The 16,143-nt window shown below is 39.8% G+C and overlaps 1 protein-coding gene across 2 annotated transcripts; it reads right to left on the bottom strand.

Annotated features, from left to right (window-relative positions):
• Positions 1–241: 241 nt before the first annotated feature.
• aox6 (aldehyde oxidase 6) lies at positions 242–15,141 on the bottom strand. 2 transcript variants are annotated; one of them, XM_007568676.2, is made up of 35 exons: positions 15,043–15,141; positions 14,210–14,267; positions 14,018–14,114; positions 12,114–12,222; positions 10,749–10,875; positions 10,545–10,606; positions 10,349–10,426; positions 10,112–10,192; positions 9,893–10,037; positions 9,207–9,299; positions 8,322–8,473; positions 8,042–8,135; positions 7,851–7,960; positions 7,116–7,300; positions 6,868–7,030; positions 6,716–6,793; positions 6,471–6,640; positions 6,261–6,387; positions 5,814–5,936; positions 5,640–5,736; positions 5,440–5,564; positions 5,232–5,365; positions 5,032–5,119; positions 4,056–4,142; positions 3,776–3,967; positions 3,476–3,703; positions 3,294–3,389; positions 2,242–2,370; positions 2,091–2,165; positions 1,556–1,608; positions 1,363–1,477; positions 1,208–1,273; positions 939–1,127; positions 701–868; positions 242–616 (listed from the first exon to the last, which is right to left on the bottom strand). In XM_007568676.2, the coding sequence occupies exons 1-35, from the start codon at positions 15,094–15,096 to the stop codon at positions 566–568; spliced, it is 3,999 nt and encodes a 1,332-aa protein (XP_007568738.1). In that variant the 5' UTR covers positions 15,097–15,141; the 3' UTR covers positions 242–565. The 2 variants fall into 2 exon arrangements, with proteins under 2 accessions (XP_007568738.1, XP_007568737.1); XM_007568675.2 differs by having other exon boundaries at positions 10,349–10,429.
• Positions 15,142–16,143: the final 1,002 nt, after the last annotated feature.

Consider the following 16,143-nt stretch of genomic DNA (forward strand, 5'->3'; position numbering starts at 1 on the left):
CTCAAACTGTAATAAATAAAGAAAATCAGTTGATTTTCTTTATTTCTGTGGGGCTTGTGTAGAGCCCCACAGAACAATGGGGCTCTACATAAGCGGCAAGGTTTTAGATGGGCACTTACCCAGGGCATGAAAACTCTGAAAACATGGAACGTTTTGAATAAAAACCTTACTTAACAGGACAAAAAAAAAATCTTTCTGCATCAGTGCTGATATCAGAAACAAAAAAAAAAAACAAGTTCGCTCAAATCTTTGAATTTATACACAATTTATTGTTGATTACAGGGTTTTTAAAAAGTTACCTACACATTTACATGTGGTTACAAGTTTTTAAAATGATCCTCTAGTTGCATGATTGATTCTTGCAAAAGTGGAGTTAAAATAATCAGTATCCAAAATTGGTTCATTTCATTATTCTGCTCTAGGAGCAAAATCACATAATCAGTGACACATTTCATGGTCGCAAATGGATTAATTTCTCTTGTAGTGGAAACCATTTACAGGAAAATAAGTACATTTGTTGGTTAAGGTTAATTCACAGTTGATTAGGTCGTGGATTGGATGGATTTTAGATGTCTAAGGCCCAGGGTTTGAAGGATCCCGGCTTACTGGTTGGAACCTGTGAATGAAAACAGATTAAAGTCGTAATTTCAAGATGAACGTTTCACTTTTAGGAGTCTAAGTAAACCGTCCTCAACTCTACCTTCTTAATAAATGGTGAGGCACAAGCCAGACAGGCCCTCTCCGGAGTCGCAGGCGTGTCCAGGAAAAATGGGCCCGACAGCCCGGAGTCGGAGCGAGCCGCCGTCACAGCGTCTTTGATGGCGAAGAAGACGGAGCTGCCCAGGAAGAGGGTGGGTTCTCCGATTCCCTATGGCGCCAGAAACAACCATGAGAGAGGTCCAATATAGGTCGAGAAACCTTCACCACTCGGTGCTGACCTTTGAGGAGTAGATGGCGTGGGGGTTGTAGGAGTCCGGCAGGAGGTAGACGTTGAACTTAAGAGGCACGTCGCACACCCCGGGGATCTTGTACTGGGACGGACCTCGGGAGTACAGGATCCCGGTTGGGGAGTACTTCAGCTCCTCCAGAGTGTAGAGACCCAGACCCTGCGTGAACGCTCCTTCAATCTGACGAAGACGACAAACACAGAGGTAAGGAAGTTCAAATATCTACATTTTTGCTGTGAGGTCCTTTAACCGGGTCCTACCTGGCCAATGTCCACAGACGGGTTTATGCTTCTGCCGATGTCCATCACAATGTCCGTTCTCAGTGTCTGCAAGAAGCAGGAAGACACCGACGTTACTCCATTTCCAACAAACCCGAGGGACGTTCCAACGGTTCAGACAACAGGCAGATCCACACCCGGTAGTCTCCTGTGAGGCAGTCCAGCTCCACCTCAGAGCAGCACACCCCAAAGGTAAAGTAGGAGTACGGATGGCCCTCCATCTTTTCCCAGTCATAGTAGAGGTCTTCCCCTCTGTGGAGGAACAGAGGAGAAAGTTCTCACCTGCTGCTTTGGTCAGGAAAGACCTGAAGCAGTAGAGTTTAGACGTACCTGAAGAACCCCGTGGCTGATAAACTGATCTTCTGCAGATGAGCCTCCTTGATCTGCCATCAGAGCAAAGAATCATGTTACAGACCCATTAAAACATTAAAACCAATGGTGAGCACTGCTAACGGAAAAGCTAGTTCTGCTAATACTAATTAATGCTAATGCATTAATCATAACGCTAAAGCACTAGTTCTGCTAGTGCTAAGTGTAAATATTAGCCTTGCTAATGCTAAAGTGTCAATCACAGGTATTAGTTCTCCAAACGCTAAAGCACTGATCATAAATATTAGTTTTATTGTCGTTGATTTCTCCTACTTTAAGACTCACTACTTGAAGACTTCTTAACAGCTTCAAACTTTAACGTTTTACAAATTATATGGAGAGAAATAATTTAGAGGAAGCTAAGTGCGCTAAACATTTTTGAAAGTTGTCAGAAGCTGTAAGCTAAAAATTAGCTCCACTATTAGATTCATGGAAGTGTGTCCACCACTGATTGAAACCATTCAAGGCTCAACGTCATGTTTCCAACACTTCATACCCAACTCTCCCATGATCCTTTAGGGTCCTTCAGCCTGATCGGCTCCAGTCTGCGGTACAGAATCTCACAGGCTTCCTGAAAACAGTAAAAACAACAGAAATGAGCAAAGAAAGCCCAGACATACAGCACAGACAGCAGGAACAAGGCTCACCTTGACCGCCATGCCGTTGGCGTCGGTGCCGAAGGAAGCGGCGGAGGGACAGGTGTTTGGAACGGTGCCGGTGCTGGTTTCACTGAGGAAGATCTTTGACGTCGGGATGTGAAGCTCCCGACTTGCAACCTGACAGCAAACAGGATCCCAGGTTATTTTATCATCAAGTTATTTGGTTTGTTCAGAAATAAATAAAGCAGATCCAGTTAAAATGATCCACATGGTTCAGGTTCAGAAAAACTATTTGCACTCACTGAAATGTTCACTTTCAGAGTAATTTATTTTTGATATATGTTAAATGTCAAAAGCTCTGTAATAATATAATAACAATAAAGTATCATTTCATTTTAGAATTCTTTATTAGAGTTTTTTACACTAATTATTTTGTTACTTAGAAAAAAATATTTGCATTTTTATTTTTTTACTGTGAAAAGTTATTTTCAAGAAAATTATTTATTACATTGATTTAATAATTGTTAAAATGTTTTCCTAACACTAAATTACATTTAATAATATAATGTATGTTACACTTATATAAGATTTATTTTGGCATTCTTGTGTTATGAATATTAATTTATATTGAGTTTTTTATTGCTATTTTCTTGTATTCCTATTTTATTTTCATTACATAAAATAACTTCTTATTTTATTTAATTATATTAGCACATTTTAATTATTCTATAACCACATTAATAAATTAATTTTTAGCTATTTATACTTCTACCAAGAAATTATGTTTCTTTTTAACTTTACAAAAATGGCTGTACTTCTATTGAATTTATTATATATTGTAATTATTAAGGTTTTTCAATCCCTCATTACGTTTTTTATTTTAGATTTCTTTAGTTCTTCATTTATTTAATCATCCATATAATATTACTGAAAATAAACTAATATTTTGCTCTTTTTATTATTATTCATTGTCTTCTCTGTGATTGGTGAAGTTTTGTTTTTTTTCTGCTTAGAAACATTTTTCCACTAAAAATAACAATCAGAAATGTGTATAAATATATTTGTCCTAAAAACCAGCCACATCTGGTTGAGTTCAGTACCTGCTGCATCTTGGTGTGGATCCCCTGACCCATCTCCGTCCCGCCATGAGTCACCAGAACAGAACCGTCTTTATAAATGTGGACCAGCGCTCCAGCCTGACAAACACCAACAGAAACCCTGAAAATGTTCTGGCAGCTGACGTGGATCCAGATGGAAGCGATGTGAACAGAACCTCACGGACCTGGTTTAAGAAGCTCTCAGCGAAGGCGATGCCGTACTTGATGGGAATGAGGGCGATGCCCCTCTTCCTCCAGCGGTTCTGCTGGTTGAACTGGTCCACGGCCTGGCGCCGGGCGCTGTAGTCGCTCTTCAGCTTGCAAAGCTCCCAGCAGCGATGCAGGTTCTCCGGGCTGAACTCGAACTTGTAGTGAGTGGCTGACGGGCCTTTGTACATGTTGACCTCTCTGACCTGCAGAGCATTTCACAATCAGAAAGCAAAGTACTTCCTGATGACCATTTGGGCACCAAGATGACCTCTGACCTGGTCTGCGGGGCGTCCCAGCGCCATGGCAACGTCATTGACCATGTTCTCCACCACCAGCAGGCCCTGGGGGACGCCGAAGCCTCTGAACGCCGTATTGGAGGGCAGATTGGTCCTGCAGGCAGTCGAGTGGCCTCTCATGTTGGGAATGTTGTAAACGTTGTCCAGATGAAGCAGAATCTTCTCAGAGATCTACAAGACGGTCCAAATCAGTGATTCTGTTTTATATTCTTGAAGGTCAGTGAATATTTTCTCTAAGAACATAAACTCAATGACCTACCAGCACAGACTCATCCACAAAGCAGCCGGCGTTGGCGTAATAGTAGTAATCCACAGCCATGATCCTTCCATCGTTCATAAAACCCACCTGAAGCAAGTTTCATAATAAACTCAGAATAAATTGAAATCTTGGTAATAAAAACCAGACAATTTTTCAATTTATATAAACTTGAACAAACAAAAAAAGACTGCAGTTCCCATCTTTTCCACTTTCCCACTGCAATCCCTGTTCTGGCCAGTAGATGGCAGTCAATGTTCCAGCTGCTCCTTTAAATTTTGGGGAATTTCTGGACAGAAATGGCAACTCATAACTCAGACCAACTCTCATTTAGATAACGCAGCTAAGATGGATTCAGATAAATATATTTGAGATTTATGTTGCGTCTTTTGTCCTGGAATATAATGTCTCACAACAGGACGTAACTAAATGAGTTTTTTATGTTTCATCGTTGTTTCCAGAACAGGATCCATTTTTTTTCTAGTTAGTGGGTACTACGGCAAATGACTAATTCCTAAAATGACTAACGTTTAATTCGAAATATGAAAAAAACGTAAACTGCTATACCCAACTTAGCCAGTAGATGGCAATATGTGACTTATGGGGTTCCTTTAATCTTTCAGGAAAGTCCAAACATCAATTATTTTTATAATGTGATTATTTCACACACTAGATGCCTTGAGATAATTACACTCTTGAAATAAATACTTACTAAATAGTTGTACTTTTGTTGAGTGTTCTGTCTTATTTGTTATTTCCGGGAACAAGATATCTATAAAATGTATTTAAACAAAACAGCTGGCTAATTTTATTTCCAAAATACATTTAGGGAAAAAAAACATGATTCCTGCTTCAGCCACGAGATGGCAATAACTGATCCACGGTGCTTCTTTAATCCTGTTGGATTTTGTGAGCAGAAAGTCCAACCAAGTTGTTTTTATCTCAGGCACTTTGAGTCTGTTTTTGAGTTTTTTCTTACTTTGTATTTTCCCAGGACAGGATGACGCCCCCCGGTGATCAGCATGTCCTCGCCTCTCTCCAGAACACAGCGAACAGCTCGGTTGGTTCTAGGAACAAACAAACAAATGTAAACATCATGTTGAGGAATTTTCTGATTGTTAAATTTGAGATCTTAAATAATAAGAATAATTTCTAAATTTCTCTTTTCATGAGACTCACTTCCACGCAGCCACAGAGGTGATGGAGGCCAAGACGGAGGTCACAATCACCTTCCCTCCAAAAGCTCCGCCCAGTCTTTTCACATGACAGGTGACTCTGTTGGACTGAATGTCCAGCGTTTCTGCAACTGCTTCCTGAAACCACAAAATGATCTCTTCTAAGTTTATGTTTCAGTTTTAGGACAGCTTTTAACTCCTCCACTGTGTACCTGAATAAGAGTGGGCCACTGGGTGGAGATGTAGACCTTGAACTCCTTCTCCTCGCCAACGGGAACAACCAGCATGCTCTGAGGCTCCATGTAGAAATGCTCCTGGCCTCCCAATCGAATCTGTCCTGAGAGGAAAAACACAACAAAAACAATTAGATAAGCTTAACCATGTTTACTGATGTTCATCTGAAGATATTTACCTTCATAAACTCGATCACAAGTCTTAAAAGCTTCAGTCACGTCTCCTCTAGCAAACATTCGCCGTGGCTCATAGTAAGACGACTTTTCGATGGCGTCCTGAGAGAAACGAGCGACGCTGTGATGAGCTATGAGTGAACACGTCAAAGGAAGCTGAGGTGAAAATACAGACTCACCTCGATGGTGAATATGGGGTCTGGCAAGTCTTCGTAGGTGATCTTCACGGCGGCTGCTCCTCGCTTAGCATGCGTCTTCGTATCGGCCAGAACAGCGCAAACCGTCTGACCGACGCAGAACACCTGAGCAAAACAGGAGAGACTCAGCCTTTCACACCTGGTTTAAAAGTCCTTATCTTTATTATACGTTGGATATTTTGAGCTTGGAAAAAACAGAAAAGGAAAAAAAGAAAATTGTCGCTATTCCTTCTTGACCACTAGATGGCAATATTTATTACACACGACTTCTTTAATTTATGAGAAACTTTATAGACAAAAAGTCAAACCAAACATATTTAATCCAAAGGCAGAACCTAAAAAGTTAATATTTTCCAAAACTCAAACTTCCATACCAGGATGGATGGATTGTTGGATGGTTGTTGGATGTAACCCAGCGTTTCTCCTCACCTGGTTCTCCGCCAGCAGCTCCTGTTCGTAGCCAAACATGGGGCGGGCTTTCTTCCCTGGAACGTCATTGGCTGTGATCACGTCAACAACTCCTGGAAGCTTCAGGGCTTCGCTCACGTCCAGTGAGCTGTCGGACCAAAAGCATCAAATTATAAAAATAGGAACGTGAAAACTCCAACCAGCTGAAGGTTTCCTGGATCCTCTCCTCACGTGATCTTAGCGTGTGCCCGAGAGCTGGTGACCAGAACCATGAAGAGCTCCCCGTCCGTCTTGGGAATGTCATCGCAGTACACCGCCTCGCCTGTGGCCTGGCTGATGGCAGAGCGGTGCATCATGGGACGCCCCACTGGGTCCTGACTGTCCTGGTCCTTTGGCACATGCTGAAGAAGAGGAGAAGCGTTATGAAAGTATTGCCAGGTGTTTGTGATGTGAATGACTGAGGGACGAGTGCTGACCTGGAAATCCTGCAGACTGGGTTGGATTTCTTTCGGCAGAGGCTGCAGCTTTTCCGGAAGCTCGTCTTTGATCACGTTCTGCCAAGAAATGAGGAAGTTAAAGCAGCTGGATGCTGTCCTGGTAGAAAAGCTTTAAAACGAAATGTATTCACCGCTTCTTTGAGCTTCTGCAGGACCTCCAGGTTGAATTTAAAGAGGAGGCTGAGCGTCAGCGATCGGCGAAATTCAACCTTCCCACCAGGAGCGGATGGAGGGAGATCCAGCTCCTCCAAGAGGGCGTCGTACGCCTGATTCAGCGTCTCCTCATCCCACAGCCTGATGGAAAACCAAACAGGAAAGGATAAAACACAGATAGGGGTTTAAAACAACATGAAAGAACACAATAATACCAACATCCGACCTTCCAGTGATGGCCTTGCAGGTCTTGGTGGCGTTAATGGTGGTTGGACCCATTCCTCCGAAGTACAGGCTGACTTCCTGAACCACTCTGGATCCCTCGGAGAAAAGCACTCTCATTCCAGTCGTTACCGTAGCAAAGGAGACCTCCTTCCTTGGTGCCTGACGGAGAGCTCGCACATACTCCCCCTGCAGGTCAGATAAAGGTATTACAGTTATGATCACTCCTTTTTACAGCCCACAGTAGACACATGACTCTTCATAGTTCAGTATTTGCAGATTTTTCTGTGGAGTGTAGCTTCAAATTATTAATGCAAAAGCCACATTGCAACAACAAAGTTCACAATGCAAGTTATGCTAAAACAGAAGTTATGCTACAATGGAAGTTAAGCTCAACTTGCTAGCATAACAATTGTTTTAGCATAACTTTTTTCTAAGGTGTGTTGTGGCTTTCTGGGCCACCGTAATACTTGGTGTTAAAACTATTTAAAAAGGCAGTTATTAGCATTTTTGGCAGGGGGTCTCAAGTATATTAGCTATTCACAACAGCTGTAGTTCCTAATTTCCTGCAAACATGGAGACTTCTCTGTACTGTCGCTTTAAAATCCTAAGAGTCATTTATAAGCCTGATTAATTAGTGGATTAAATAATCTCATCAATTCAGAACCAATCAGAACTCAAGCCAGTGTCTAGCTCAATGAAACGTCCAAATGCGATCGATTAAAGAAGAGTTCTGCACCTTTCTTGTAAATGGAATAAAAACTGAGACGACGACGTCCTCCGGCTTCAGGATGGTTTTCCCGAATCCAACGAAGAAGTCCTGATTCAGAGGAACCTCTCGACTTCCTCCTGCAGGATTCAACCAAAACTAGCTTAGAAAGGATCTCACTTCTTTGTTGAGTAAAAGTGATGGAAGAGGAGGCAGCTCACCGGTGGAGATGACTTTAACTTTGCAGTTCCCAGCAGCCAGAACAGGATTCAGGTCTGAGTTGGGATACGCGCTCACGATGTTTCCTCCGAGAGACTAGAAATGAAAAACAATTACCCAGAAACATTTATACATTAATTTAAGAGCATTTACAACCTGCCTGTTGGTTCTTTATTACTTTTTGAGCAAAACAACTGTAAGTTTTATCCAACTGACTGTTCTGGACTGAATTTCTGGAATGAAGTTGAGCAAGAAAACCAATAAGTAATGAATTGTCCCTACAGCAACATTGCGGATCTGCAGGCTGCCCAGGTTCCTCAGTTGCTGGATCAGAGCTCTGAACAGCTCCGTCTTCTCCTCTGGGAGCTGAGGAACCATTTTCTCCAACAGAGACTGGAGCTCAGACAGACTGGAGCCGGCTCCGACCCAAACACCTGCAACAAACACGTAAAGACAAATTCAGAGCAAATCTGAAAATATTAGACAAAATAATTCATTTTAAGCCCTTATTAACTAAAGTTTTGATGACTATGGATCCCAGAGAATGAAAACTCAAACTTCAGTGTCTCAGAAAATACAAATTTTGTGAAAAACTTAAATATATAGAAAGTTGAGTGGAAGGAAAAAGTGTGGTAGAATAGATCCTGTGAATTTGTGGGATCTTCATAAGGATGAGAGACAACAGAACCAATGATGAAGATGAGATGAAGGCAGGTTTTAAAGCAAAGTGGACTTCCTGAACCTCAGTAGAACTACAAGCTGATCTCCTCCATGCTACGCTGCACTGACACAGTAATTCATGCAAAAGGAGCTCAGACCAATGTGTGAGTGCATAGAAATATGAAAATTCTGTTTAAAATATTATTTTTTTATTGATCTGTTGTTATAGTCTGAGACAAACTTTTAGATTTTCATTCTCATTAAACCATAAAGACTTAAAATATTATGCCCTATGTTTAAATAATACATTAATTTAATTTTAAAATATTGAACTTTCTCAGAATATTCTCATAGTTTGAGCTGCACTTATTTGGCAGAGTGTAGCTTTCAAAAATTCACCAGAATGTAATAAAAAGTGTTACATTTTATATCTCACAGTGAATAAGTAAGATTTTCCCATTTGTATGAGGTTTTTAAACAAACAGGAAGAAGCAAAGAGGAACTCACCGTCTGCTCCCTCTGAGACTTCAAACAGCTCTTTGACTCTCATGGGAGAGATGATCAGTGGATGCAGGATGCCTTTGAATTTAATGTCTGGACCTTCAATAAAAAGAAAGAAACCACCATGTTTAGTCTAAAAGCCGGTTCAGTCCAACCATCAAAAACATAAACTCTACTGGGATTTTAACTGGAACTGTTTGCATTAGATGACAAAAACAACAAAAACAACAAACAAGGATCTAGAGGCCAAAGAGCTATTTTGGATCTTTTTAGATCCAAAATAGCTCTTTTTAGATCTTTTTAGCAACTCAAAAAACTGAATTTCCAATAACTGGAACAAGCACTTATGTTTTGTTTATAAATTAATGCAGAAAATGTTATTTAATCATATTTTTTGTCTTTCAGGTAACAAAATAAGACATAAAGAACTAAAATCTGGAAACTCAAATCATTATAAAATAATTATCCAGATTTGGGAAATGATCAAATCAAACTCAGCACTTTCCCAGCCTACATTCAAACCCTAACATGTCCATTGTTAAACATGGTGGTGGGTGTGTGATGCTGTAGGCTCTGGGAAGCTTGTCAGGGTGCATGGCATCATGAAAACACAAGCCTGTTGGACTCTGGGAGAGATTAGAGAGGACTCAGGACTCTGGATGATTGGTATTGCGTTAGTGACCCTTGCGGACCTATGTTGGTGTTGCCCATGACCAGTGGAGCCTTTGAGTTCTTTGCCCTGAACTGGACCAGCTCCTCCAGAGAGGTGGGGGACACCCAGGTCATCCTCTCCCCATGAAAGGTCAATGTTTGGGGGTTCGCCGCCTCAGCCATCAACTGTGGATCATCATACAAAGAGATTAATGCATATTTACACATTAAGGGTAGAGAGCTGCACATTGATGACCTACAATCAGTTCTGGAGGAAAGATCAGCTCCTGGGTCGGGTCCAGGGGAAGAAACTTCTCTTGGTCAAATAGTCGTGGCTTTTCCTGAAGATTGGGTTGTAAAAAGTAGATTTTTAGAGGCTGGATGATGAAACAACACAAGGTAATTGGTGTAAAAGTGGAGAAAGGAAGAGAAAAGCTGGTGGAACAGGGGTACAATGCTGGAAAAAGGGACAAGAAAAGACTGTAAGACAAGCTCACATGCTCTGTTTCATTGGTATTTCCTTCTCCATTCAGGCAACAGTCAGCTTCTCCATTGGCTTGGCAGCAGTTCCCTTCCTGCTGGTACAGATTAGACTGGTACTGTTTATGATTGACCATCACGTGAAAGACAAAGCAGAGGCAGTAAACGAAGAGACAGTATAAGTGAATAATTCCTGAATGACGAAACTCGAACCTGGCAGAAAGTCCTGCAGCCGTCCAAAATGGGTCGATATCCAGTACAGCGACACAGATTTCCTGAAAATCACCAAAAACCACAATCTGGTTGTGTAAAAGAAAGACTTTATGAGAAAGTTACTGAATTCTACATTTGGTCTCAGGTGTAACAAGAATTTATTCTGGGCCAGTGAGTACTTAGAGTTTAATAAAGCAAACGAACCACCCAGAGCCTGCGTGATGTCGTCCATGGTTGGCTTTGGCTTGTTCCTCAGCAAGGCGTACATGGACATCACCATCCCCGGAGTGCAGAATCCACACTGGGAGCCGTGAGCCTTCGCTATTCGCTCCTGAGGGAATAACGGCAACTGGATGAAGGACTCTTTGGCATAACTTCCAGAATCATTGTCTCTTACAATCTGTGGTACTATTGACCGGCAGATCTCAATACTCCAGGCTGCTGGATCGTCCAGTACTTTATACCAGCTAGACTCCTGCAATACTTTAACAACCGGATGTACTGGTACCCTACAATGCCTGAACCTCTTGTTTAACTGACTGTCTAATTCTACAGACAGTCAGTTAAACTATAGTTAATGAATGCCCAGGATATCCAACTACAATAAATCAGACAGCTCAGCACCTCCTCAGTCCTTTATGCTCCCTTGGTATTCCTGATCTACCAGAAGTCTGGAATGCTTGAATTCCAGTACTCCTTACTGGACGGTGCTGTTCCTCCGAAGCTGGTGAATCTCTAGCATTCCTGAATCTCTTGGAACTGTACATTGCCTAAACTCTGGTAATTCCTACTGCTAGATCCCTTTGTACTCTGAGCTACCCAAAGCTCTAGTAACTTCTCACAGATTGATCTCTTGTTGGTCTCCAGACTGCCAAAGCCTCAGTACTCCCAACTGTTGGATCTCAACTAAGGACTTCTTGAACTGTTGCCACTCCTGACTGCAACATCTCCTGGCATTATGGCATCTCAACAAACCCTTGGCACTTCTGTCAGCTGGTTCTGCTTATGGCTAAATATCTCAGTAACCTTTAGCTCCGCATGTATTTTGTGTTTCAAAAGAAGAAAGAAATTTCAATTGAAATAGCAACAAACAGCTACTATATAAAGAGATCCTAACACAGAGCAGATGTTTTTGCACAGTCATCCAGTTTTACACCATCAAGCCATTCTCTTGTTGATACCATAAAATAGCTGTGGGACAAAGGTTCATGTATGGGGAAATAGGACAGAGGCAACTTTTTGATGTCATGAGATAACATTACTTATAGTAAACACCAGCGAGTGTGATGCATTTCTGTTCTGTAATTTGCACTGGTAAATCCTAAAATGTCCAGTATTTTTCTTAAATTCTTTGTGTATTTAATCTATTGTGCTTCTCTTTTTGAATTATCTCAAATATAATTGATTTAAATTTGTCTTTAGAACTTAATTAAAAACGTACATTAAGAAAACAACGTGTAGAAAACACAGTTCCAAGTTTTTGGTGCTTAGGTTTGGTAAAATCTGACATAAAATTGCAAATATATCCAAATATTTTAAGCAAAACAGCCAAATAAAATGGGGACAGACCTGCACGGGGTGGATCCTGGTCTTGGAGCTGCCGATACCCTCCACTGTGGTGATGGCGGCTCCATAGAGCTGACAGACTGGCAGGAGGCAGGCATTGGCTGAGTAATGGCTGATTGTGCAGTGAAGGGAAACTGCTACTGTTTTACTGGAAGTACTGCAAAAGTTCTGACTTTATTAGACCAACTGCTTCTGTCATCATGAACCCAAAGATGTACCGTTTAACTTGGAGCGACCTTGGCCTTTGTCTCTCTGCAACATGTAGCATGCAGTTCTGTTTTGCAACATCATTCTGAGAAGCAAACATGATCTGAGAACTCTTGATAAATTCTGTGAACTCAGATGAGACTTTATCACAGACGTCCACTTCATCTCAAGCAAATCTGCAAATCAAGCAATCCAAAACACTTTCCTCTGATTATTATATCATCGTTTATCTGCCTCTTCTTTTGAACTTTCAGTCAACAGCCAATAAAAATCAGACAGTTAGATTTTGCAGACTCATGCTGACAGACAGAATCTGAACTCTGACCTGCTCCAGATGTGCCTTGTGCAGATTTGTTTTTATTTCTGTGAATTGGATTACACACCCAGAATGATTTTTTTTTTCTGTAAGGAGGTTCAGCAGCAGAAGTGTTGACTTCTTATTCTCTGCCTGGAAATTATTTAAATTTCTTCTCTGCTGTGTTTCATGCCACTTTGTTTAATATTAAATTTTCCCTCGTTCCCAACAACAATAATCAAATTTACACCTTATAATCACTGCAGCACATTAAATTTGAATTTGGAGAATCAGCAGACCTCATGCCAAAAATGGGCGGAGTCTAATCAGACCACTGGAGCCAACCAATTAGTGCGGTTCTCTTCTTTATATCTAACAATTCAGATATCTGCCATTATCCATTTACTTACATGTACCAACAGCAAAAGCTGTTGGTACATGTAAGTAAATACCAACAACCTCAAAGGTATTGCTACCATTTTATTGATTTGTGTACTGGTGCTTGTGTTAACCAGTACACATTTAGCTAACAGGTTTTTTTTTTCATAATCAGTTCAAACAATTTCTGAGGCATAAAAAGATGCTTTCAAGGAAACTAAGAAAACTATTATTTTTATAGAAGAGTCATAGACATTAAAATCAGCTTATTTAACATAAAATTGCAGAAATACAACCAAAAAGATTAATTACACATGACCTTAAATTATATTTTTAAAAAGTATGAAATTCAACGCTTTGTTAACTATCTGAATTGAACGTTGGGTCCAGTTTAAACCCAGAAGTAAAGTGATCTAGAGGCAAAAAAAGACAAAGTCCTTTTTAAATTTTGAAAAACCACACCAACATTAATGAATGGGACATAAATCAATTAGCTTTTTTTTTTTTTTAGAAATTCAGATTTTTATATTTTAAAGTCTGCTTTATGCAGACCTGAAAATGATGGAATCAGATTAAAAACTTTTCAAAACTATGTTGGAACCCTGAGGGACATTTGTTTGTTTTGAAGTTTTTAGAATTATTATAACTGTGTATTTTATATCTAATTATATGTTTTATGGTTAGTTCTAAATTGCTTTAGTTTCTATGAGACATCGATCTCTTTACTAAACAATAACTTTGCTATTACTTTGCAGCAAGTAAGGATGTTAGCTTACCATCTTCACAGTCCAGAAACCACTAGAGAATCTCTTCAAAACTTATTATTCATTAGCTTTAGCATATGCTAGGCTAAAATGTGTAGCTTTTGATCACAATTATTACATATTTTCACAGTAAAATTATCATTCAGAAACCTGTTTTCTTTTATCTTAATATTTGTTTGATGATCTGAAACATTTAGCAGAACATCAGAAGAAGATCTCTAGTTCTAATACCACAGAAGAAGAACCAGGAGAATAAAGGATACACGATGGTCTTGGTAGCGGGTTGGTAGCGTGACACCATCACAGTACACGCCCCGCATCCTCCGCCGCCGCAGCCAGACTTGGTTCCAGTTAACCTCACTGAGATAAGAGTCAAGAACAAAACAAACCTCCATTCATAAAGAAAAACTATAACAGGAACCTGAAGATGGAGTCGGAGCTGCTCTGAAGGATACGCTTCTCCCTGAGGAAGGGCAGCAGCATCGTCTCAGGATCCACATGGCTCTCAGTCACCTGTTAAACCACAGAGAATACAGCGTTTATTTATTCAGGTGTCTGCAAACCAAATGAAACCCACAGCCTCAAAAACCTTCTGCTGCTATATCTACAGCTGAAAATTCTCTGGTGTTAAAAATAGATGCAGAAATTCCAAGATATTCCAGAGGTTTTTACTAATTATTTCTACAGTTTGCACAATAAATAAACAGAAAAATACAACATCTCACAGTTTTACACCATTAAAAAAGTTTTACACCATTAAAAACTACAACTTTCAAGAAAACAAACGTTATGTAACTGTGTATTAGCGCTGAAAAAGTCTAAAATCCTGTCATATAATTTTTTTTCTTATATATGTAACAGTTTTGGTGTGATTCTGATGAATAAAAATAAAAATGTAACTTAATATTTAGTCCTTTTCGTTGGTTATTAACCCTAATAACGTATTAACTTTAAATCAAAAGAGCGTTTATTTGATTAGCCGAGTGACGTCATTCTGTACTAGAATCTGAGCCGTGACAAATGTCAGCAGGGCACCTCAACTTCCCTTCTTTAAATTTGACCGAAATGTGAAGTTTTATATAAATATATACTTATATAAACACACTTTATTGCTCGGATCGATGCTGCCTTCTCCTCTAAACCAAACGCAACATGTTTTCTTGGTTATAAAAAGTAAACAAAAGTCTGAAAGCTCGGTCTGAGTGAGGAAACCGAGATGAGAACAGTTAAAATGTCTGCAGGTTGAGCCAAAAAACGGCATAATTCATGTGAAAAAGGATCAGTTTACCTTTCTCCCATTGATAAACACGCACAGAGTGTCTCCTTCTTGTTGTCCAGACATCCTGCAACTGCATGCACAGCTGCTGCACAAGTGCAACTTTAACTCTGCGGCACTTCCCGTGGTGCAACTTTCAAAATAAGAGTCTCGGGTCAAAGAAAAATTTATATATTTCCAGATTTATACATTATTCAGAGTCAGACTTTCTGGAGATAGCTCTTTTTATCGTTACTTGTTGACTCATGAGGTTTGGTCCAGTTTGTGGTTCTGAAATACTTAAGATGACGTTTTATTTTCATCAAATTGATATTTTGTAGCAGATTGAAATTACAAAATGAACTAAAAATAAGTGAGAATCGGATTTTTGTCTCTATTTTATGAATTGTGAGAAAATTCTTTCGCAGTAATAGTTGATTTCCAAGCCATTTTACTTGTTTTTCTTTCAAATTCATGATAGGGTGTATTTTATTTTCATAGCTCACTTCCTTTCTCGCCCTGCTGCTTAACTCTAATTTTATCAGTGTTAATATGACGCATATGGTGGGAGTAGAAACTCCCACCTAAAACCCTGCAACCTAATCAAACATGGCCTACGTTAGCAATAAAAACACTTCAGTTTATTACATTCATTAAACATAAACAATTAACTGACATCTTGAAGATTTTCCTGTTAAGAGTTAACAGGACTCCAGCAAAAAGCCATAATTAAAGTCACATTTCACATATTTTGTTGTAAATCAAGTTAAACTGCAGTCAGCAGATCAAAAATCAACCAATAGGAGCTCCGTTTCTAAAATAGTTCATAAACATAGTTTCTTCATATCTGCTGTAAAGTGATCTGTAATCATTAACACTGCTGCTTTGTTTCAGAGTTAATTATTCACAGTTTAGTTGCTCAGATAAAGAACAGAGATTCACCTGAGAGCGATAAATGAGGATTATTAGATCGTAGATCGTGGCGGTAATCTTTTCATATTAATCTTTACCTGCTCTAAATGTGAAGTAGTTGTGTCAACAAGATGGACAGGACAGATGTGGAGAAAATAAAACTGAAAAACGAACACAAGAGGGCGCTAAAGGGAAAGCTGACAATGTTTTAAACCTAGAAAA

Source organism: Poecilia formosa, unplaced genomic scaffold (genome assembly GCF_000485575.1).
Source record: "Poecilia formosa unplaced genomic scaffold, Poecilia_formosa-5.1.2 Scaffold229, whole genome shotgun sequence".
Lineage (NCBI taxonomy): Eukaryota > Metazoa > Chordata > Actinopteri > Cyprinodontiformes > Poeciliidae > Poecilia > Poecilia formosa.

Coding starts and splice junctions, on each gene's coding strand:
- aox6 (XM_007568675.2), bottom strand. CDS start 15,096: ATGTCTGGACAACAAGAAGGAGACACTCTGTGCGTGTTTATCAATGGG. Junction 12,223..14,017: donor CCCGCTACCAAGACCATCGT/GTATCCTTTATT, acceptor CTGCACAATCAG/CCATTACTCAGCCAATGCCT. Junction 6,641..6,715: donor CCAGTCTGCAGGATTTCCAG/GTCAGCACTCGT, acceptor CCTCTTCTTCAG/CATGTGCCAAAGGACCAGGA.